This window comes from Clarias gariepinus, chromosome 7 (genome assembly GCF_024256425.1).
Source record: "Clarias gariepinus isolate MV-2021 ecotype Netherlands chromosome 7, CGAR_prim_01v2, whole genome shotgun sequence".
NCBI classification, from domain to species: Eukaryota; Metazoa; Chordata; class Actinopteri; order Siluriformes; family Clariidae; genus Clarias; species Clarias gariepinus.
In genome coordinates this window covers 18891957-18914806 of record NC_071106.1, presented here as the reverse complement: position 1 = coordinate 18914806, position 22850 = coordinate 18891957, and the positions used below count along the sequence as shown (strand labels likewise).

General features: G+C 37.8%; 1 protein-coding gene across 1 annotated transcript; it reads right to left on the bottom strand.

Annotated features, from left to right (window-relative positions):
* Positions 1-2149: 2149 nt before the first annotated feature.
* On the bottom strand, positions 2150-21809 carry arih1 (ariadne ubiquitin-conjugating enzyme E2 binding protein homolog 1 (Drosophila)). Its single transcript, XM_053500014.1, has 14 exons — positions 21289-21809; positions 19130-19197; positions 18878-19022; positions 15251-15343; positions 14623-14678; positions 9773-9839; positions 9454-9560; positions 7468-7510; positions 6077-6148; positions 5859-5989; positions 5648-5705; positions 5230-5490; positions 4979-5091; positions 2150-2484 (listed from the first exon to the last, which is right to left on the bottom strand). The coding sequence occupies exons 1-14, from the start codon at positions 21571-21573 to the stop codon at positions 2400-2402; spliced, it is 1584 nt and encodes a 527-aa protein (XP_053355989.1). The 5' UTR covers positions 21574-21809; the 3' UTR covers positions 2150-2399.
* Positions 21810-22850: the final 1041 nt, after the last annotated feature.

The window sequence follows — 22850 nt, the reverse complement described above, 5'->3', positions numbered from 1 at the left end:
CTGCTTGTTTTGTTACTGTGGATATTACACCGGGATCTTGGCAGACGACGAGACGAGACTGAATATACCGAGATCGTTGAGACGCAACCGGTCTGACTGAAGCAGAAACGTTCATGGTGATGTGCAGGAAAGAAGCAGCCTTGAGACCACTGGATTTTTTTTTTTTTTTTTTTTTTTTTTTACAAACTCCACTTCCAAATATGAACGGAACCACAGGGACTGAGAAAAGCCGTGACTAAAAAGAAAAAACAAAAACTGTCAAGTAGTTAAATTAATGTTGATGTGGAAGACCCCTCATGGTTCTCGGCCATTTGTGTATTTCAGAAACACATGGAACACCTCTGCGAAGGAGTGCTTTACCAACACCACACACACTCTCATAGCCACACACAATTAGAGAATGCAGTCAGTTTTAATAACATTGTAATGCACTCCTCTTTAGTTCAGGCCATTTCTTAGATGAACTCTGAGCATGAGCCTCCACATCAGCTCACCTGCACTGGTGATGTGTCTGAATCCACCTGACCACCAGCTAGACACAGAACCAACCCTCAACAGCGCGCGCACACACACACAAAGCAACCAACACTGGCATGTCATTCTCATTGTAATCCTTAGATGTTAATCCAAACATACAACTCCAACTAGGACGACATGTAGGCTCAACCAGAATGCTCTGCTACCGAACTACCAAAGCTCTTAATAATGAAACTCATTTTAAAATGCATCTCAGGGTTTCAAAATGTAAAAAAGAAAAATGGCGCAACTTGTTAAGGGAAAAATTCAGCACTTGTACAATGAGAATCTTTTAACACACATGACCCCTGAGCTAAACGTGGTTAAAAGCACATGAAATTTCACAGCAAAACTAGAGATGACCAACTACCAGATCTGCACGGTTCAACACACACACACGCTTGACGTTAGCTCAATGCAGACAGCTTGTTTTCACTAATGCTATAAACTGAACTGTTTCATTCATACGTCAATGTGTTCAAATCTGCCTCATAAGTGCACCAAAGAGTTTTTATTTTTTGGGGGGGAAGAATAGGAACCTAACGAAAGAGATGCAGAGCATTTAAAAGGTTACATTCATGCAAACGTTTTATATATATATATATATATAGTTTGTGTGCATGTAACCTTATATACGTGTATATAAATATAATATATAAGGAGTGAATGTCACTCAGTTTGGCTCCCAAAAGTTATCACTTTAAAATGCGATCACAGTTCAAAATTTATTTATTGGGGGAGAAGAAAAAAGAAGAAAAACACAACAGGAAGAGCCCGGTTGAGCGCCATATTCTTTGTGGCTGGCATGTATTCCTACAGGTACTGTGTCTTACACCTCTCCATAAGAATTGTGTGAAAACCATAGCGTTCTACTTCTCATGCTCTTCATGACAGAGCACTCATGTTGCTTTTAGCTAGTTAGATTTGCAGCAAACTAAATGTTCCTCCTTGGCATACTGCTTTTTTTATTTTCATATTTTTTTTGGCAGAGTTCAGTCTTCAGTCTCCTACAGCCGCGCTCCGGTTTGACGGAGTGAAAACAAAGATGTAGAGATTTGGACTCCTGTTTTGGGTTAAGCATCCGACGTCTGAAACTCTTCGGAAGAGGAACAAACAAGGGTGGGAGAGTTACTCAATCTACACAGCAAATATACATCTGTTCTTTTTCTTAATTATTGAAAAGAATAAATATTTCCTTAAATTTAAAAAGTATGCAAACACGTGCCACTCCTGCTCTTTAACTCCCATGCATATGCGTTATGTACAAATTGAAAAATACCAATTTGATTTTTTTTTTTGTGTGTGTGTGTTTTTTTTTTGTTTGTTTTGTTTTCAGCAAACATTCAGCAACCCAGACATGGACCTGATCATGCAAGAGAACATGATCAGGACAATTAAAGCCATTATGGAAAGGGGAAAAAAAAAAAAAAGTCCACTGCCCTCACACAAACAAACAGGCCAAAGGAAAATAAAATAAACTGAAAACATCGATGATAAAGGAAATACATGATTGGGAAAAAGTGTTACAACACCAGCCTGGAGTTATGTTTTTTTTTTTTTGTTTGTTTTTTTTAAACCATCCACTTGCTTTTCTTGAATCTCAGTCTTCACGCTTGTTCACCGCTAACAATACTGCTGTATATCGTTTTATTTTGAATATTCCTTTTTCATTTAAATAGAATTTACGGTCAGTAATAAAACTGAAAAGCCACCAGGGGAGGGGAAAAAAAAAGAAAAAGAAAAAAAGCAAGATGGGCAGGATGGTGGGATGGCGGCAGGGAAACAGGGCAGCAGCTTGAGGCTTGTGCTGCCCTGTTTCAGTTGCATCAGCGCTCTAGTTGGTGGAGGCATTCTCCAAGAGTCTGTAGTAGGAGGACACGGCCTCAATCCTCGATGTACTCCCACAGGTCTTTTTCATAGCCTTCGTGCACATGCTGCAGCAGAACTCTTCGTCGGCTCTCACAGTATCTGCACACAAGAGATAAAAGTTACGTAGAACACGGTGTGATGCACCATCATTCCATTTTAAAACATTTTTGCTCCACTGCCATTTAGTTCCCTACCATGGAGACAGAAGTCTTACTCGTGAGATGACTAACAGCCTGAAATTAGAACATCTATGAGTCTTCCAAAGAAGACATGTGTTGTCTGCGCACTGAACAAGCTACTTCTAAAAATGAAATGGCTAGAGCACATTTGCTTATCATATTAACGTTCCTGTGAAGGTTTGGTTAAATTCCCATGAATGGTTTAGGAGAAACTGCAGAAAAGAAGAAGAGCGTGATGACAACCGATGACGCAAGATGACAGATCCCTATGTATCGCCTGTGCAACACAAGCAAGTGACAGCCACTAACCACTTTTGGATTCACCTTATTGCAACTGGTACCTGTCTGGATACAACCCACATGTTACATTATCTGATGTGTTTTTTTTAAAGCATGTAAAATCAACAGGATATTTTAGGCCTATTCCAAATCCACTGTCAGTATATATAAAACTTTTGTGTTTAAATGATCCAATATTGACACAAATGTTTGCCAATATTACATCGATTTAAGGCATTTTTTTCCTGCTTAGGTATGTTCAAACTTTGGATTGTATGATATATAGTCATGCGTTAAAATTAATATTTAAATAAGGGATACTATGTTTTTTTTGTGTAAAAAAAAATGTCTGATCGTTGTGGGTCTCAATATTAGTACAACATCAGAAGAAAAACATCATAACATTTTTTATCCATGCCATTTATTTATTTAACAAATGTGAAGCCAAAATGGAAAAAAACAAAACCAAAAAAAAAAAAAAAAAAAAACATATAGGCAATGGCAAGTACCCCCCCTACTAGAGCTAGTTAGGGCTAATCATCAGCCCTTGATTAACTGATCATCAGCAGGTGTGCAGACCTCTATAACAGCAAAGGTTTTGTCAGTTTGCTGGTCTGGAGCATTCAGATGTGTATCAAGAGTGCAAGACCAAAGCAATGGTCTTAGAGAAGCAATTACTGCTGCACTTTAATCTGTAAAGGGTTATGAAACAATTTACAAACAATTTGAAGTTCAACATGTAACAGTGAGAAAGATTATTAACAAGTGAAAAGCATTCAAAACAGTTGCCAAGCTTCCCAGGAGTGGACGTTCCAGCACATTTACCTAAAGGTCAGCCCGTGCAATGCTACATCTCAGACCCTACAGGCCTCACTGAGCATGTTAAATGTTAATTTCCATGAGAGCACAATTAGAGGAAGACTGAACAAACAGCTTGTTTGAAAAGATTGACAGAAGGCTTCGTCAATTTAAAAAGAACAGGGAAGTATGATTGTGGTTCGCAAAACTGTATCTGAACAAACCACAAGACATCTGGAACAATGTCCTATGGACATACGAAAACCAAAGTGAAAATGTTTGCCCTTAATGGCCAATGCCATGTTTGGTGAAAACCAAACATCAATTCAGCAGAAACGCCTATAGCATGAAGGTGGGGAGGTAATTATTTAAATCTACATCAGATTACCTGTAAAATAAAACAATCAAGGGTTTAGAAAGTCCAGACCTCAACTCAACTGAAATGCTGTGCCTTAAGAGAGCGAGTGCCCAAAACCTCAATGAATTGAAGTAATGTTGTAAAGAAGAATGGGACAACATCCACAACAAGTGAGAGACTGCCTAAAGTCTAAAAAAAAAAAAAAGTATTACTTTAGGTTATTGCTAATAACTTTGCTAATAAAAGGTCTATCTACAAGCGAATGAATCATAGGGGGACTTTGTATTCCCCACTTTATTTAAGTTTTGTTAAATAAATAACAGCACAGTGTAAACAGTGTAAACAGTGATACACTTGTATACAAGGTTGGGTTTGCCTAAGACTAAAATAATATATACACAAATATTTTATAAACTTATATTAGGGGACAGTAAGAAAAAAACTAAAAATCTTAAATTTTAAGCAACAGTGGACAAGCTAGAGTGGGTGGGTCACAAACCAGGTCCATCAATCTTCTGAATACAGCTAACAATAGCTTTTCAAGTCTAACTGGACGTTGCATTTTAGTCACTTAATAGAACAATTGTGCCATTTAAAAAAAAAAAGTGCAGAACATGTTATTTCAAAAAGGGTAAAAAATATAATCACTTTCTTTTGCTTTAATTGTGCACAAAATAATTTCAGAAAAAACACAAAAGGTTCAACCTACTCCAGGGCTACCGCACTTGTGCACTCAGAAAACCATTAATGCATCGAGTTCCAGCAAAAAGGGTACATGTGACAAATCAAGAAAATGCCAAATTTATGTAAAATTTTTATGAAGCAATGACGCAACAATGCAAATACCTCCCTTTCTAAATCAGAACAAATCACACAATGCCAGTTGTCATAAATCCAAGGTTTCTGTGCCTAGCTTTTTAACAGAACATTTTTTAATATGGTTTGGATTCCATAAAATCAGCTGTATTATTAGACTTGCCTGTATTTGTCCTGTACTTTCTGCTTGATATCCTGCAGTGAATCTTGGGAAATGTCTCGCTCTAGGTATCCAGACAACACCTCGGTGGCATTCTCTAGATCAGCCTGGTTGTTCTAATAATACAAAACAAACAAAAAAAAAAAAGTACAGATCACACACTCATACACACTTCTTTCTATCAGCTGTGTTGCTGCTCAGTTAGAAAAAAAATCAAGGCAGTATGTCACAACCTCATAAGATCTTGGATTTACCTCAAAAATAATGGACTGGTTGTTCTTTTTGAGGTAGAAGGCGAAGACGTAGGTGAACATGAGCGTGGAGCGGCACTGGCACAGCACATCCACAGCCTTCTTTAGGAATTGCACCTCAATCCATGACATGTTATGCTGCTGCATTTCTTCCATCTTCTGCTTGACCTGTGCGTACAGCTTGTGCTCGAAGCGCAGGCTCTGCATGTGGTTCATGTAGCGGTTGCAGTAGAAGAGGTACCTCTGCAGGGCTGCCCTGGAGCGCTGAAAAGTGCACATAACATGTAAAGTTGTACACATTACCAGAATGGGGTTAGATGCAAAAGCACTGACACAAAAACTGTGCATTAGGTCTGCAAGGGTGGCTTACTAAAAGATTTGCTCCAACTGTAACTGTATCCCTTGGTACAACTTTCCCTACCTCTTGTGCATCCCTTGCTGCCCTGGCATCATCTTCATTGTAGCGATTGCAATTGTACCTGGAATGACAGCAAATGTGTTTTTCCTGTATCAGGACCTTTGTTTGTTTGTACTACTGAAAAGAGTGTTTAATAAATTATTTACACAGATCGAGTATTCTGGGTAACGTAATTCTCAAGAGCTGCAAGTCCATACAATAATAGCGAACTTACCAGGCTGATCCGTGGGGTTCCCATGGGCCTAAGCATACCCAGCAGAACTCGGCTTTGCAGTTCTGGTTCCGGCACACCATGTGGTTGCAGCCGCCATCCTTCTCTATGGTCACATGGCATTTAGGACATTCCTGCAGCACAAGAGAAACATTATCTGATATATCCGCAGTGCAATGAAGAGACTAAAAACTTCAAAAGCATCATTCCACACCACTGACCTTAGTGTTTGCTGCAATCCAATTAGACGTTTCACTGTCGTCGTCACACTTTTTAATCCATTTTCTCAACCACTGAAAGGGTTTTTAAAAAAATAGTCATTATGCGATACATGTATTAACAAATAACTAATCCATACAAATGCAACAAAGATCTAGTAAACAGGTGCTACATAGAAGGAGTTAATCATGATCTCATGCAAAGAAGTGAAAAATCTACGTCAAAAAGACGCAAAGGGACAAGATGCTTTCCTTTGTTTTTTGCCAAGGTTCCCCCTGCAATAACAAAGCATGTCTCTAGAGATGCTCATAGCACAGACAGAGAGGTAGTGCCTGCTTTGCCATTCTTCTCTAAAGGAAAAGCAAAGCTTTACACATCTAGATCAGCATTTTCTATTCTTGCAACATATGCAGTTTTTCAAGATCCTTAAAACCACCTTCAGGATCAAAGAAGTGAACAATAAGATGACCATTCAGTTCGATTATATGGCCAGCTTGTTGCACGCATGACAAACTATCAGTGAGAAATATTTAGATAGAAAATATACAGTATGATACAGATGTAATTACACCCCAGTGCGATATGTCAATTGATTCAAAACTGTATCAACTCTCAACAACAGCATTATTTATAAGCTGATAAGTAGGGATGCACCGAAATTTCGGCCGCCGAAAATTTTCGGCCGAAATAGCATTATCGGTTTCGGCCGAAACGTTAGAAAGCGCCGAAAATAAAAGCCGAAATTGTCGCCACGCCTCTCCCATCCTCCCGCCTCGTTCGCGCTGTCATTACGCATCAAACACGGAGTATGTCGGCGGTTTGGAAGCACTTCAAAGTTTCAGATGAGGACAGCAAAGTTGCAATATGCAACATTTTTTTTATACAAACAAAAAGAAAATATTTTAAACATGTTTTTTAATGAAGCCATTTTCGGTTTCGGTATCGGTTTTCGGCCAAGTGCATCCAAAAATTTCGGTTTCGTTTTCGGCCCAGAATTTTCATTTCGGTGCATCCCTACTGATAAGAATAAATAATTAAGAACAAATACTACTTCAGCAAGTCTATATTGAAAGAACAAGACATTACAAGTAATCTAAGCGGTTTCTTTTTAATTATACCAATTACCCTATTAGTTAGGTTAGAAGTAATGCAATTACAGTAAGGTGATAGCATTTTGAATCATTTAAGTGGTATTACACAGGGGTGTACATACTTCTGTTGATACTGTATAATAGTAAAATTACAGCAAATAGTAAAAGTCACATAATAAAACACCTTAAAAATGAAAAATCTGATATGTATAATTTAAGATATCATTATTTAATATTTAATATTGTGGTTATGTCTTGGTGTACCTTTAAGCAATAGAAAGAGTTCTGGGATTTTGTCATACCTTACACTTTACTGGGTCATGCCAGTTCTCTCCACAGTTGAAGCTGCATTAGGAAACAAAGTAAAAACACATTAGAAGGACTAGTCATAATACAGCACAGTCTTCATTACCACCTCATCGTTCATAATTAAACATATCCTTTGCAGACTGAGTTCCAATCTCAGACTTAATCTTATATATGCATTTCTAGGGTATAATGTAGAAATTTGCATCTAAAGCATTTAATAGCTAGCACAATTTAGTAATTTAATTTTTTTTTTTATGTAAATCCATCTGTATGTTTGCATGCACAAAAATGTAGCATATTGTGCTATGCTGGTTTGGGCCTCTTTTATTTTAATCATTTTTGCCTCAATGATACTAGTGTACATTAACAAATTAAACACACACACTTAGATGGTCTTAGATGTGATTCACACACCATGATGTTAGCTTGCCCTACCCTACGTGCCCAGGTAATTCATTTCCCACTGTTATCTTTCTGATAATCTTTCTGACATAAACAAGCATGTCAATTTTAGGCTGATTGAAAACAACAACTAAAAGGCCTCATGAAGTGGTGAGAGCTGAACCAGTTTTTGATAAATAAATAAAAAACTTAAAACAACGAGTATTCTTCTGCATTGAATGTTAAACGATACTCCTTCAAACAACTGTCCAACTCAAACAGTGAAAATTAATCTTTTTAGAAATCAAGCCAAGCTTTTCAATTCATCTTGCTTGGGACTTATTGATTATTTATCATCATTTCAGGAAACTAATCTACAGATTGCATAACTTTTTGCTCAATTTACACTAATTAGGTGATATTTGCAAATAAGTTGTGTCTTTTCTTTCTGAATGTTAAGAAAAGATTCTTGGATAGGAGCTTTGTTCTTTCTTCTTTTGTAAATGTAAGCAATGTCACTACCCTTGCAGTGTAATTTAATCAAAATGCTTTCATGGAAATCTCTTTTCAACTCTGGGGCTGGTGAGATGCAAAATTGACTCTGGGCTATGCGTATGAGACAGCATAATAAACAGATTTTATATAACACTGTACAAAGCAATGTTATTTTGTTAATTAGAAAGTAGAGTATGATTACCTAAAACAATTCCAGCCACAACTAAGCAAAGATAAATAATTAAAATAATGAAAGGATGGTCAGGTTAATTACAAATTACAAAAAGCAACAATAAAACAAAGGCATTTCATGGACATTTTTGATGAACAGAGCAAAATGGTCTGATTTGATGAAAAGAGATAGAATTCTTATTATGAGCACTACCACTACAAAAGTTTAAACAAGCATAAAAAATAAACTTAGCGCTTGTGGCAAGTGCGGGGCTTAAATGAGTGTTCCACAAGTGCTGCACGCAATCACCTCCTATTTAAAGATATGCAGAGCAAAAAAGGAAGATGCAAGAAAGATTGTAGGCATACAGAACAGACAAAGACTTACTGCTAAGTTTCGCATTTGACCTGAACGCAATTGCGTTATCGTTCGCAGCAATTTAAAGACTCAGTGATTTTGTTTGTCAAAGTAATTGAACTTAAATTGACTGCAAGATACTTTTATATAGCATCTCCCACCAAACAGGCCAAATGAATGCGTCACTGTACTGCAGACAACGATACAGATGGTGTTCAAATACAGGACCAACGAAATGTGCCAGTAAATGACTACTAAAGTTAAGAAAGAATCCTCTTTGTATCCGCACTATTACACAATATGCAAATCTGTAAAACATAAAAAGGCAACTTAAATCAGTGATGTCAGCAGTAATCTGTGAAGAAGTGGAGAAAGGTCACAGCAGGTAAACCTATTTACTTCAGCATGCTGTTCTAGTTAGAGAGATTAAGGAGGAAAGCTGTGATGAGTGGACACGGTGACTAAATTTGAGGGGGGGGGGATCTCAAAGTTCTGGTCAGTCAGGTGCTTCCCCTGATATAAAAGATTCTATTATTTAGTCTAATATGTGCGGCTCAGAGGCCTCTTATCTTACCAGAACTGCCGGCCACACTTGCAGCGAACAGGTTTGGCATCAGGGTACTGGACTTTGACTACGTGATGGCAGTCAGGAGCTGGACACCATTTTAACAGTCGATTGCACTGCAGAAAAAGTAAAAGGAGAGGGTCAAGATTTGCACAAAATAGGACAACTCCTGAACAAAGACAAATCCATGCATGCAACCATATGAAAAATACTACTTTGTATAACTATTCAAACAATTCGTTTAAAATAACCACTTAAAGGCTTCTTTATTCTGACGTTAACCTCAGCAAACTCTAGATAAAACCAGGACAACATTTGAAGCACTTACCTCTACAAAACTATTGGTTATTAAATGTTGGTACTTCAGTTTCACTTTCGAATCTGTTATCAGTCGCCTGGGGGCAAAAAAAACATTTAGAAAATAGTATATTGTAGTGCCATATTATATCAGGCTGTTTAGAAAAAGAAATTTTTTTTTTTTTTTAAACCAAGAATTATGTGGTTGACATCTTTGTCGCTTTCTTACTTTAATTAAGTCTGCTCTTAACTGAGGTTACAATTTGCATGGCTACATCTGAAAATATCTTGTCAAGCACAGATAACTGATGCTAAAATTTGTTCCTTGTATTTAAATTTGTATCCTTGGTGTACTGGCAAGAGCATAAAGTGTTAATTTGTGACCATCTGTAAATAAATGAATGAATGAATGAATGAATGAATGAATTAATTAATTAAACTATATAATGGGGTCTAGACAGTTACTTCCAAAAGTATCGGAATAGCAAGGTAAATCCTGTTCTGTTTGTGGTTCACTGTCAAGACATTTAAGTAAAAATTTTTGTCAGAAAAATAAGACAATTTTTGACTAGTTATCGCTCGCTGTGTTTTCAGACTGGTGTAAGCGTGTGTTATGTGTGGGTTTGAGACTAATTTGCTCACAAAATAAAATCTGAAAGAGGCAGATTTGAGGCTTTTAACATGTGCGATTTTTGATAATGTAATGGCATAAAATGTGTTTCTGTTGTTCTCAGTAAAGATTCATTTATAACTGAGGCTGATTGTTTATATTTACGGGTCCTTCTCAAAAAAAATTGCATATTATGATAAAGGTAATTCTTTTCTGTAGTGTACTGATAAACATTAGACTTTCATATATTTTAGATTCATTACGCACAACTGAAGTAGTTCAAGTCTTTATTGTTTTAATATTGATGATTTTGGCATACAGCTTATGAAAACCCAAAATTCCTCTCAAAAAATTAGCATATCATGAAAAGGTTCTCTAAACGAGCTATTAACCTAATCATCTGAATCAACTAATTAACTTTAAACACCTGCAAAAGATTCCTGAGGCTTTTAGAAACTCTCAGCCTGGTTCATTACTCAAAACCGCAATCATAGGTAAGACTGCCGACCTGACTGCGGTCCAGAAGGCCATCATTGACACCCTTAAGCAAGAGGGTAAGACACAGAAAGAAATTTCTGAACAAATAGGCTGTTCTCAGAGTGCTGTATCAAGGCACCTCAGTAGGAAGTCTGTGAGGGAAAAAGTGTGGCAGAAAACGCTGCACAACGAGAAGAGGTGACCGGACCCTGAGGAAGATTGTGGAGAAGGATTTATTCCAGACCTTGGGGGACCTGCAGAAGAAGTGGACTGAGTCTGGAGTAGAAACATCCAGAGCCACTGTGTACAGGCGTGTGCAGGAAATGGGCTAAAGGTGCCGCATTCCCCAGGTCAAGCAACTTTTGAACCAGAAACAGCGGCAGAAGCGTCTGACCTGGGCTACAGAGAAGCAGCACTGGACTGTTGCTCAGTGGTCCAAATTATTTTTTCGGATGAAAGCAAATTTTGCATGTCATTCGGAAATCAAGGTGCCAGAGTCTGGAAGAAGACTGGGGAGAGGGAAATGCCAAATGCCTGAAGTCCAGTGTCAAGTACTCACAGTCAGTGATTGTCTGGGGTGCCATGTCAGCTGCTGGTGTTGGTCCACTGCGTTTTATCAAGGGCAGGGTCAATGCAGCTAGCTATCAGGAGATTTTGGAGCACTTCATGCTTCCATCTGCTGAAAAGCTTTATGGAGATGAAGATTTCATTTTTCAGCACGACCTGGCACCTGCTCACAGTGCCAAAACCACTGGTAAATGGTTTACTGATCATGGTATTACTGTGCTCAATTGGCCTGCCAACTCTCCTGACCTGAACCCCATAGAGAATCTGTGGGATATTGTGAGGAGAAAGTTGAAAGACACAAGACCCAACACTCTGGATGAGCTTAAGGCCGTTTACGAAGCCTACTGGGCCTCCATAACACCTCAGCAGTGCCACAGGCTGATTGCCTTCATGCCACGCCGCATTGAAGCAGTCATTTCTGCAAAAGGATTACCGACCAAGTATTGAGTGCATAACTGAACATAATTATTTGACGGTTGACTTTTTTTGTATTAAAAACACTTTTCTTTTATTGGTCGGATGAAATATGCTAATTTTTTGAGAAGGACCTGTATTTATGAACTTACATTTAGGCATTTGGCAGGCCCCTTTTTCCAAAAAGACTTAAGTTTTTCATCTCATTATACATTGAGGGTTAAGGGCCTTGCTCAAGGGGCCAACAGTGGCAACTTGGTGGTCGTGGGGTTAGAACCTGGGACCTTCCGAACCATAGTGCAATGCCTTAAACACTGAGCTACCCCTGACTGAAACCCAATAAATTCGGGTCACTGGCTTGTCACAAGGTGACCAGGTTATCTCTATTGCAAATGTAAAAATAGTAATACATAAAAGATTTTGAAGTCAGTGTAGCGATACCTGAAACACCACACAAAAGAATTACGATCACCCCACAGGCCACATTGGAGGCAGATAAAAGCCACTTGGAATTAGAAATATAAACCTGCATATTGATGATTCAACAAAAATAAATAAGTAAATGGAATTGAACAATGTGGCTTGTTATGTGAACGTGCCCTTACAGTTTTTTTTTCCTTTGAGTGTGTGACCGAGTGGGGTGATTGCATTTTCCATTCAGTATCGTCCTAATGAACTGAAAAAGCATGCTCAATTGGTTTAAGACTGGGGAACTGACTTGTCCACTCTAAAACCTTTCCCCCTGATAAAATCTGGTTGTGTTGCCAGTGTATTTTTGGTCACTGTATTGCCATATGATTAAATTTCCCCCACTTACTTTGAAAGCATTTCTCTATAAACTGTCAGACACTTTGTTTCTGTAGACTTTAAATGTATGTATTTATTCAATTTATTTATCTGTGCATTCAAATCTGCCTGTCCAATTCTTCCTGTTGATATGTGTTTTGTATCTTGTGGTGTGGCTTAGTGAAGCCGTCTTTAAATTGGGGATTGTGAGATCTTCACCCCTGCCTTGCAAAAAACACGTTTGTGTTTTGACTCAACCCCAATCAACTTCAGTGTATAGCAGAGAGGAGGAATGAGTGGGACCATATATATATATATATGTGTTATAATATTTCAAAACACTCGTAAACCAAAGCAAATTTTCCCATAAGAAATAATGGAAACTCAAATTATTTATTCCATAGCCCCCAAAAATAAATTAAATACATAAAAAGTAAAAATAAAACAAATTAAACTGCACTTTATCTTTAAAGTGTATAAATAAAGTGTTTCAGTTTATGCACGCGGGCGCTGTGTGTTTGTGTGTGTTTGTGTGTAAAGCTAAAATAAGAGGAAAGGAGGAATTAGACCACCCGCTCTTTTCGTCTTACACAGTAACCCTTCTTCCTCTCTTATTTGCGTTTTTCACACACACAAACACGGAAAGACTGTTTTATCAGAAAAATTAACAAGAAATATCGTTAATGACACTCACATGAGCACATACTAACGGTATCTGCTGTAAAGTAAAAATAAAACAAATTAACCTGCACTTTACCTTTGAAAAGAATCACGACAGAGCAGTGTTTCTGTGTAGAGCAGAGTGTGTGTGTGTGTGCTTGTAAGAAAGCAAAGGGGTGAAGGTGCACGGTGTCTAATGAATGAAGGGGCTCAGGTTTACTAGCAGTAGTATCCATCACTGACACAGAAAGAGTTGTAGAAATAGTGAAAAGGTTAAAGCTAAAAATAAGCTGATCAGCTTTAACGTAATCAGTGATATTATTCCAAGTTGAAGCCTACATACCTGTCTGCATGTCTTTCTGTACGTCAGACCTGTCTGCCTAACTTATTAATACAAAGAAATAAAATTATTTTGCGCCTTGTTTTATGCCAAGGTGTACTTTTTTTATTGTCAGCCAAATACATTCCCTGTTCTGTAATCCGAAAGTGAATCACAGATGAGAAATCGAAAAAGTAAATCGGATAAAGATGAAGTTTTGTCTTAAAACGACTTGTAAAAAAAGCGCGTAAAAAAACAATCACTTAAAATACCACTCCAGTACTGTTATTAAAGTTGTGAAAATATTAAATAATCCCAGTAAAAATATTAAGTTTAGCTTTTCTAACTAATATCTATTGGTGCAGGTGTTTGCATACAGCAAGTAGCTTATTTCAAAGTAGATTATTAAATCTGGCACTTAACTGTTTATAATATCGCTTTTACTCAGCATCTTGAATTGAACGCTTAAAACTGATCTCTCAGTCATAGTGGTGCTTTACCATTACTGCTTGTTATTAGTTCCATGTTTTTTTAGTCTACTTTTCCTTTTTTTGGAGTAAGTCATGCTGTGTCTGGCTTTTGTGTTTGGTAAATTTTTTGTTTGCATCATAGAGAATTCCAGGATCCACTCATTGAAACATAAGGCATTAAAATATAATTAAAAATGAATAAAGTTCCAGGTGTAAAAATGTTAAACCTTTAAATCTGACGAGTATTAGAATATGGAAAAAAGGCCAAATCGACATATCAAAAATAGATATATATATATTTTTTTTAAATACCACTTTTATTTACTCCTCTTACACACACTTCAGATTTGACATGTACACTAATAACACCTGTACTGCAAGATCAAAATGAAGGTTAAGACAATTACTGAGAGCTTTCCACCAAGGTGGAACAACAGATTATCCTCTGTGCTTATATTCACACTGAGCACTTTGATTCTCCCAAACAGCTTTAGATCATGACTACTTCCAAAGATTTCACATGAAACTCTCTGACCTCACAACTCCGATATACATACACAAACAGCTTAAGCACTTACATAACTGTGTTGTCATCAACCAGGATATCACAACTATGTGCAGGACAGGAAATAGTCTGCAACAAGAATATGGATACAAGGAGTTGAAAAAAACAACAACAACAGAGAAATAACTAGTGAACAAGAAGGTTTTCCTAAATATGACTGAACAGAATACAACTCTATATATATATATATATATATATATATATATAAAATTGTTAAATAATCCATTCTGTACATTTTATTGTTTACGTGGCCCTAACACCTTTTATTTAACAAATTATCTAATTAAAGAAGTTAAAGTGGGTGTGTGCTAGGAGAAGGGTAAACACCGACATATCCAGGACATGAGATACTCCGAGGCTAGCAGTGGAAACCAGATAAAAACTGAGATAAGAATAGTGCTGCACAGTTAATCTTTAAGTTGATAAATAAATATGGGCAAACACCCTTTTAAATGAGATAATTTGTCCAGTTAGGTGGTATTAGCCTCGATAAATTCATTTCAATAAAAAAAAAATACTTTCATAATTAATTAATAAATTGTTTAATAAATTTTGCAGTTTATCACAATATGGGTTGAAATAACTTTGATGTGATTTTTGATCAAATTGTGCAGCTCTAGAGAAACAAGGAGAGAAGGTACCTGGCCCATTCCTTCCTCTATGATTTTGGTGGTTAAATAGTCGCCCCAGCACTGCATGCAGAACTTGTGGCCGCATTCCAAACCAGTGAAGTACTGTGAGAAAGAATTATAAAATCAATACAAAAACTCTCAACACAAACACAGCGGTTTATAATATTAACCATTTACAAGTAGTAAGTGACTATTTTGTAAATTAGCAAAGCAATACTGTCTCATACTGAATTACCATTAGCTCTATGACAAGTCATATACACCCTTCTTAAGCATGAGCATTCTGTCAGTATGTGGTTTCAGTGGACTACATCAGTTATCCAAGCACTTTAACAACCTGACAGGAAACGCAAACACTCTGGAATAGCATTTCAAATATGAAATGTATGCACCTTCTCAGCATCAACATCGACTAAAATAAAAGTTTACATGGCTTTGAAAGGAATATTTGAAGAAAAAGATAGTACAGAGGTATGGATATGAAAGCACCAGGGATAGGAACAACCAGGAATCACCCAATACGATATAATCTCGATATAGGCGCCATTCTGTTAACACCACAATTTATTTTATCTTTTTTCGATTTGGTTAAAATTCTAAACAACCTTTACAAATAACTGACTCCTACAAGACAGGATGCTGTGCTGCCTACCAGTTCTCCCTTGCAGTTCTTAAAATGTGCTTCCAGAGGATTGGTATGGTCGACACTGTAACCATAAACTGTAACCTATCCTGGTCACCTCCTGGTCACTGTAAGTTGAACTGGTAGCCAGGTATACTGGACTAATGTCCCAGCATAAACAATGCTGCAATGTTAGTAAGCAAGTAATTAAGTCATGCTCTTAGAAAACATCAGCTACATTTAGCAGCTATCAGCTGCTCCATATCCAGTGCTTGATAAGGAAGATAAACCTGAAGAGGTGAACAGATAACATCAAACTTCATGCTTGAAAAGAACTTATTCGCATGGCAGCCTTGATAGAAACTTCTCAAATGATAAAAATCACAAATCTTGTGGGTTTCTTACCACAGAGCTATAAAACCTCAGCGCTGAAATCTTTAACCTTTTTGGTCAATAGATGTTTATTACTTTAATGTATTATTTTACTTTTACAACTGTATTTCACTACTTTATTCTTTCTAGGATAGAAGCTCATTAGCCGAGACCTGCATGGCAGCCGCTACAGATAACCTAAGGCTAATGATAAAATAAACTTTTTTAATTTTTTTATTCAACATAGAAAATGTCTCCTTGAGGACATTTTCTTTTGAGGGGTGCTCATTTAATATTTATGTAAGAGGAGTCAGCACTTTGTAAAACACTTCGCAAAAGTCAGCTAAAGTCCCTTCAACAGGATTCAGGACAGGAGTTTGACAAAATTTAAAATGCCTTTAAAAATAAATAAAAAAATATTTAAAACATTCAAGCAAACTTCTAGAATATTAGAAGAAAAAAACCTATTCAGAATGTGCTGTTACGAGGTGTGTGTGTGTGTGTTGGCTAGTTGGGGGTTGGAGTAGGTTGACTATTATCGTCAAATTGTCCATAGTACATGTTTGCATGTGTGCGCATGTCTGTGTGCCCGCACTTCTCCCCAGCAATAGGTTGGACCCCGCTTCCAGGGTGTTCCCTGTGATACGCTTCAGCCCCTCCCCTAAAATATTGGGTGTGAAATGAACTATACTAGCAAAAAGCAACGCACAAAATTAGACAATTGTGGAAATCTGCAGTGATTCAAGACCTCACATTATACATCATTATTCAGATTAGATGAAGCACCTTGATGATAAAAAGAAACAACTGAAAGTAGTAGCCCTTTTCACACTTTTTGTTTAATGCAGGACTGCTGTGCCTTAATTACACCTTGCTGACCTGTATTGAGCGAACCAAGACAAAAGAGACCTGTTGGGGTTGACATTTTGAGATGTTTGACGTTTGTAATCTTCCATTGGGAGACATGAGACCATTAAACAGTAAGGAACTAACCATACACAAAAGCAATGCAAAAGCACCTCAGAAATCAGTCCACCCACCGATATTGGTTTGAAAGCAACAGTATGTGGACATTTCTGATGCATATGTCTTACGTCACACTAGACACCAATGCTGTTAAGTTACGCATTGTGCCTCTTGTGAAATTATGCTCTTTAAAAGCACAGACAGAGGGAGCATTACACCAGATTGGTGGGTTCAGTGTAAATTACCAAACATAAGTAAAGGCGGTCACGTTGAGGGGATTCTTAACAGCTTTATAATTTAACCTCATTGTGAAAGTGACTACTAACTGTCTGACCCCTACAAGCTTTAGTCATGATCTAATCGTGTCTGCCAGCTTAAATTTGTGCAGCAAAGTTGATACATAAACATGTGCGTACACCCACACAAACATTTAACTCTATCAGATCCGCTGCAAACACGATGACATGTATGATCCTCCACCCTGCTGCCTGGCACATAAGTTGAGTAATCCAGAAAATAAACAAGTGCCATTAACTAACTAAAAAGCCCATCTTAGTTTATGTGAAGCCAAATAGAAACGAAAACATATAAACACCAAACCAAGGTCAGAAATGTACCAGTGCAGTCTGGTTTAAACACTGCATTTTATTACAGTGGCAAGAAAAAGTATGTAAACCTTTTGGAATTTCATGTTTTTCTGCATTAATTTGTCATAAAATGTAAACTGATCTTGATCCAAGTCAAGAGTATTGACAAATGTTAAAAGTATGTAAATCCTTAAGTTAATGACCTCAAAAAAGCTAAATGGAGTCCGGTGTTAGCATACCTGTAGTCTTGGTAAGAAAATGAGTTCGGATGGGTGGACTAGAGCTACTTTGACTGATAAAAATGACTTTTAAGTTTGCTTAGCACAAGAAGAATACACTTATGTGAGCCATGCCTCTCCAAAAAGAGCTTTCAGAGAATCTATGATCAATTGTTGATTTACCAGACTTTCTTACTCCATACTTATTATTTAACAAGTAAAACTTGCCTGTCTACAGTTGGCAAAATGGAAACACTATGGGATGGTGCTACTTTACTAAAAAGTCAGGGCCTGGCCAGCTTGCAGTCATAGAGGAGAAAATAAATCATATCAAAAGTTCTTCAGGAAAACGTGAAAATGTCTGTACATCAGCTGAAACTCTGTAGAAGTTGGGTGATGCAACCGATAATCACCCAAAACATAGAAGCAAGTCCACAACAGAATGGCTTCAGAAAAACAAAACCTGTCTTTTGGGGTGGCCAAGTCAGAGCCCAGACCTCAATAGAGATTCTATGGAAGCTCAAGCAGTTCTGCCAGGAAGAATGGGCTAAAATTCCTCTTGAATGATGTGCAGGTCTGAGCCACAGCTACAGGAAATGCCTGGTTGAGGTTATTGCTGCCAAGGGGGTTGACTGGCTGTCCACCATTTATTAATTCCAAAGGTTCACTTACTTTTTCCCGATTACCATTGCGAATGTTGAATGAGTGTGTTTCATAAAGACATGAGAGATCTGAATTTTTTTTTAAGGATACATACTTTTTCTTGCCACTCTATCAGGGTGCCAAATTACAACGGCAACATGAACACAGAAAAAAAAAAAAGAAAGAAAAAAAAAAAAACTATGCCTCTGCACCACTGGGCAGCACTCACCGAATTAGGATAGTTGAGATAGCAGATCTGACATGGCATATCCTGAGCTGACGATCGTGTGTTCATGAGGCGCGTCCTTGATTTTTTACTAGGGTTTATGACATGACACTCAGAAAACAGCTTATCCAGGTTACCATCAAAATACCTGTAAAATACAAACTGGTTGTCCTTATCCAGACTTGACTATTCATCACTTTAAAAAAAATAAGCACACAAAAAACTTTAGTGACAGAAATGACCGAAAGCTTTTACCTTTCCATAAGCTTTTCCTTGTCCCAGTTGAAATGACTAAGCAGTATTCTTGTAATTGTTGCAGGATTCTGCAAAAACAGAATTTTTCATTAGAACATGTTACACTTTGTTTAGTCTGTCTAACAAGCAAAACCATAACGAAATAATTGACCTGGATAGTATAAATAAAGGGACTGTCAATGAACTGCATTTTAATAAATTTTGATTAGCAGTTCTTTTCCCTTAAATCGAGGGGAAAGGCTCAGATCAAAATTAGGTTTCTCACCACGTGAGGATTTACTTCTAATTGCAGTCTGCGTGCTAAACAGTTTTAAAAAGATCATTAGGGAAGAGGTGTTTTAAATATTACCTTCAATGCGTAAATTTTTTTTCATAGCTCAGTTTATTTCTAGTAAAAAGGTAACATTCAAAGTCACCAAATACAGTTTTATCACAAATACTGATCTTTTAAAACAAGAGGTATGGTCTCTGCCCAAGTTGATTAAGCTTGCAGGTCACACTTCATAAGATGATCCTGACATGAACTACATACTATAAATAGATGGGCGGATGAACCTCTTCATTCCAGCATCTCTGACATGTGAATCTGTGTTTTCAAAACCGTACAAGAAAAGAACAAAAATGACATGCCACAGTGGCTGATGAAGCTAACGTAATTAATAATCCCTTAAAACCCAAGTGGCACAGATCTGTGCCAGCAACACAGCATAGGTCAATGAGGATTTCAAAAAAATGTACGTGTGCTTAAATGGAAGCCTTGCTGATGTGTGTTAATGGAAAGGCTTTAGACATCAAACTGTATTTGGGTTTTAGTAACCACTAAAAGAATATGGGAATGACGTCGCAAAAATGTAGACCTCTCAAAACTAAGCATACTTTTATAACTTTTTTTAAAGTCATAAAAACAACCGAAAACAACTAAAAACATGTGATCAAGTGGATCTGTGCTATTTCTTTGCCTATGTGACCTATTTTCTATTTTTTTCCTAAGTCATGTTTGTGTAGTTGGTTAAAATGAAATACAATTCTGTTCATCACATGAACGCCTAGGTTGTGCTAAAAAAAAAAAAAGGATGTCACACTATACTTACGCAATCCTGAGCCCTACAATTGTTTATTAAAAATAACTAAAATAAAAAAATGCTCAGAGTTTTAACGACTACAGGCTGCAATCATGTCATTTGTGTGTGATCAAAATCGTTCACACAGTATTAATCATCATAAACCTAACATACAGTATTTAATAATGGGATTGACTTCTGACCTGACCATACTGCTTGGCAAAAACTCCTCACATTACCTCTCATATTTGTGCAGTTACTACATTATATGGGCCTCTTACGCACGAAAGTTATCATAATGAGTTGTAATTCTTAACTGAATTGATCTAATATTAATCTGAGTGAGCAGTTTAATCCATTTATGAACCATAACAGCCATGATAAAGCACCAGTTCCGCCATGTTGTTGTCGCGACGAAGCACAACCTGCTAGCAAGCTAGCCATGTAGCTGACTTTACAACTGATATTTATTTCAGTCCAGACAACAGCACTGTGACCCCAAACAACTACGTAAAAACAACCACTGAAAACAGTCTACACTGTCACATTACAGTGCCCTGACAAATATTATTGTGGTTGAAACTTTGAAACGTAACGCACTCTCAGAAGAAAGTGTTTGTATTAGCATGTAGGCATGTAGCCAGCTAGCTAATGAAGTACTTTATTAGCTTAGTGATGCAGAGAGGAGTTGTGTAAGCGTAAAAAACAGATAGATAATGTATTAAAGGTAAGCTTAAACGCTTTGCATAGGAGGAACATGTACAATTAAATACGTTTTTTGTTACAAGGTTGACTGAAATGATATAAAATCAGCCAGGCTAGGCTAGCTGTCCAATGAGTTGTCATGGTTCTGTTTTATTAGTTAAGGTTAGTTAGTTTTCTCACCTCTCCACACTGAATGTTTAAATACTAGTATAACTAGCTAGTTTAGACTGATCGTTAACGCTGTAGGATCAGCGGATAAACCTGTAAACCCAGTGTGTAACACCTAGAGAAACGGCTAACGTTTAAACCGTTAAAACACCGTCGTTTTCAGTATGAACGACTAAACTCAATCCAAAGCCTTGCACAGCCACACTAGGTTTGAACAACATTTACCTGGATGACCTCATTGACCTCCCTGATGCACTCGACCATATGCTGGAGGATCTGCTCAGCAGTGAGAACTTCAAAGCGGTAGTCCTCCTCGTCTTGTCCCGGGCCGAGGCCGCTGCCACCGGTGTCCCCGCACTCGTCTCGCTCGCCGCCGGCTACGACAGGATCGACCAGCTCCACGTCGCCGAGCTCCAGGGTGTCGTCCTCGGCTTCATCTTCAGCGCTGTCCTCGCTGCACTCCTCTTCCTCATCGTCGTATTCATAATTGTAACCCTCGTCCGAGTCCATTACTACTAGATCGGCGTCGGGTCCTGACAAGCCAGGATATACGTGTGTCTGATTGTGAAGAAAAAAAAGACACTCACACAAACAGAGAAAAAGCTTTCAACCTGGGGGGAAAAATAAACGATTCAACCTTTTAGCATTCTTGATTTTTTTTAGCTGCAGATAAAATAACAACAGATCGGACGCTGCTGGTGGAGCCAACAAAGAGACGTACTGCGTCATCAACCGACTGCGACTTACGTCATGCGCGTGCCAAAAAAGTTGGCCGTGTATGTATTTATTTCTTATATTTAAGTATGTTTTAGAAACAACACGGCGCCTAATGTGTAATATGTAAGACACATTATAACAATAAATAACCGTGGTTAAAAGGAATCTCCAACTATAAGAGGTCACGTGTGTTTAACGAACGTTCTGATGGCAAGCAGTTACGGAAATGCTCACTCAGTGCCTCAGTGTTAGGAGCCCATGACAGTCTGGGCCAGGGCCATTTATATATGATGTAATATTTATTTAGAGTTAATAGTCTGGGTGAACGGCAATGCACTCGCCCTTACATGCTTATGAGTGTGTCTGAAACCTGAATTATAATGCCTGCTACAGTATATACACAGAAAAGCATCGAATCATGGTTTCCTCAAAAATAGAGACAAAATAGAGCAAATATTCCTCGACGATGTTACCACTTTAAACCTTATAAGTTATGAGGCGCTGTCACCTGGATTATTACTCTGTCCTACATATCCCACAATCCTAGGCGTCATGCAGGGTGAAAAATGCAGCGGAAAAACACCAGAAGGAGGGTGGGCATCTTACAGCCAACTGAATTTGTGTAGCTTAGAATTGTATTTTTTATGGTTTAGGGCGGTACCCCGTCAAGGCATATTTGCTTTACTTTCCCTAACATCACATTATTTTATCTGCTTTGGTGACCGTTAGTGTATTTCGGTAACCTAGCAACGTGCTTCTCAAAACATCCTCGCACTGACCTAGCCACAAACCCCGCCTCACCGAACGGAACTTACATCACACACCGATGCAGCTCTGTAAAGACTACAAAACGGGGCGGTGCAAGCGAATGTGACGTCATTTCTGGTTCCATCGTGAAACTTTATTGGATAAAGTGTCTCTTCAGGAGTAACTATGATGAGAACGTTGTTTTCCGGCCACCAAACATTTTTATTCGTTGTCATGTGTTTGGAAAGCTGTTTTTACAGACGAAAATGGAACTCCCACTGTATATACTAATTGGCGTTGTACATGTTCTTTGCACAATGACA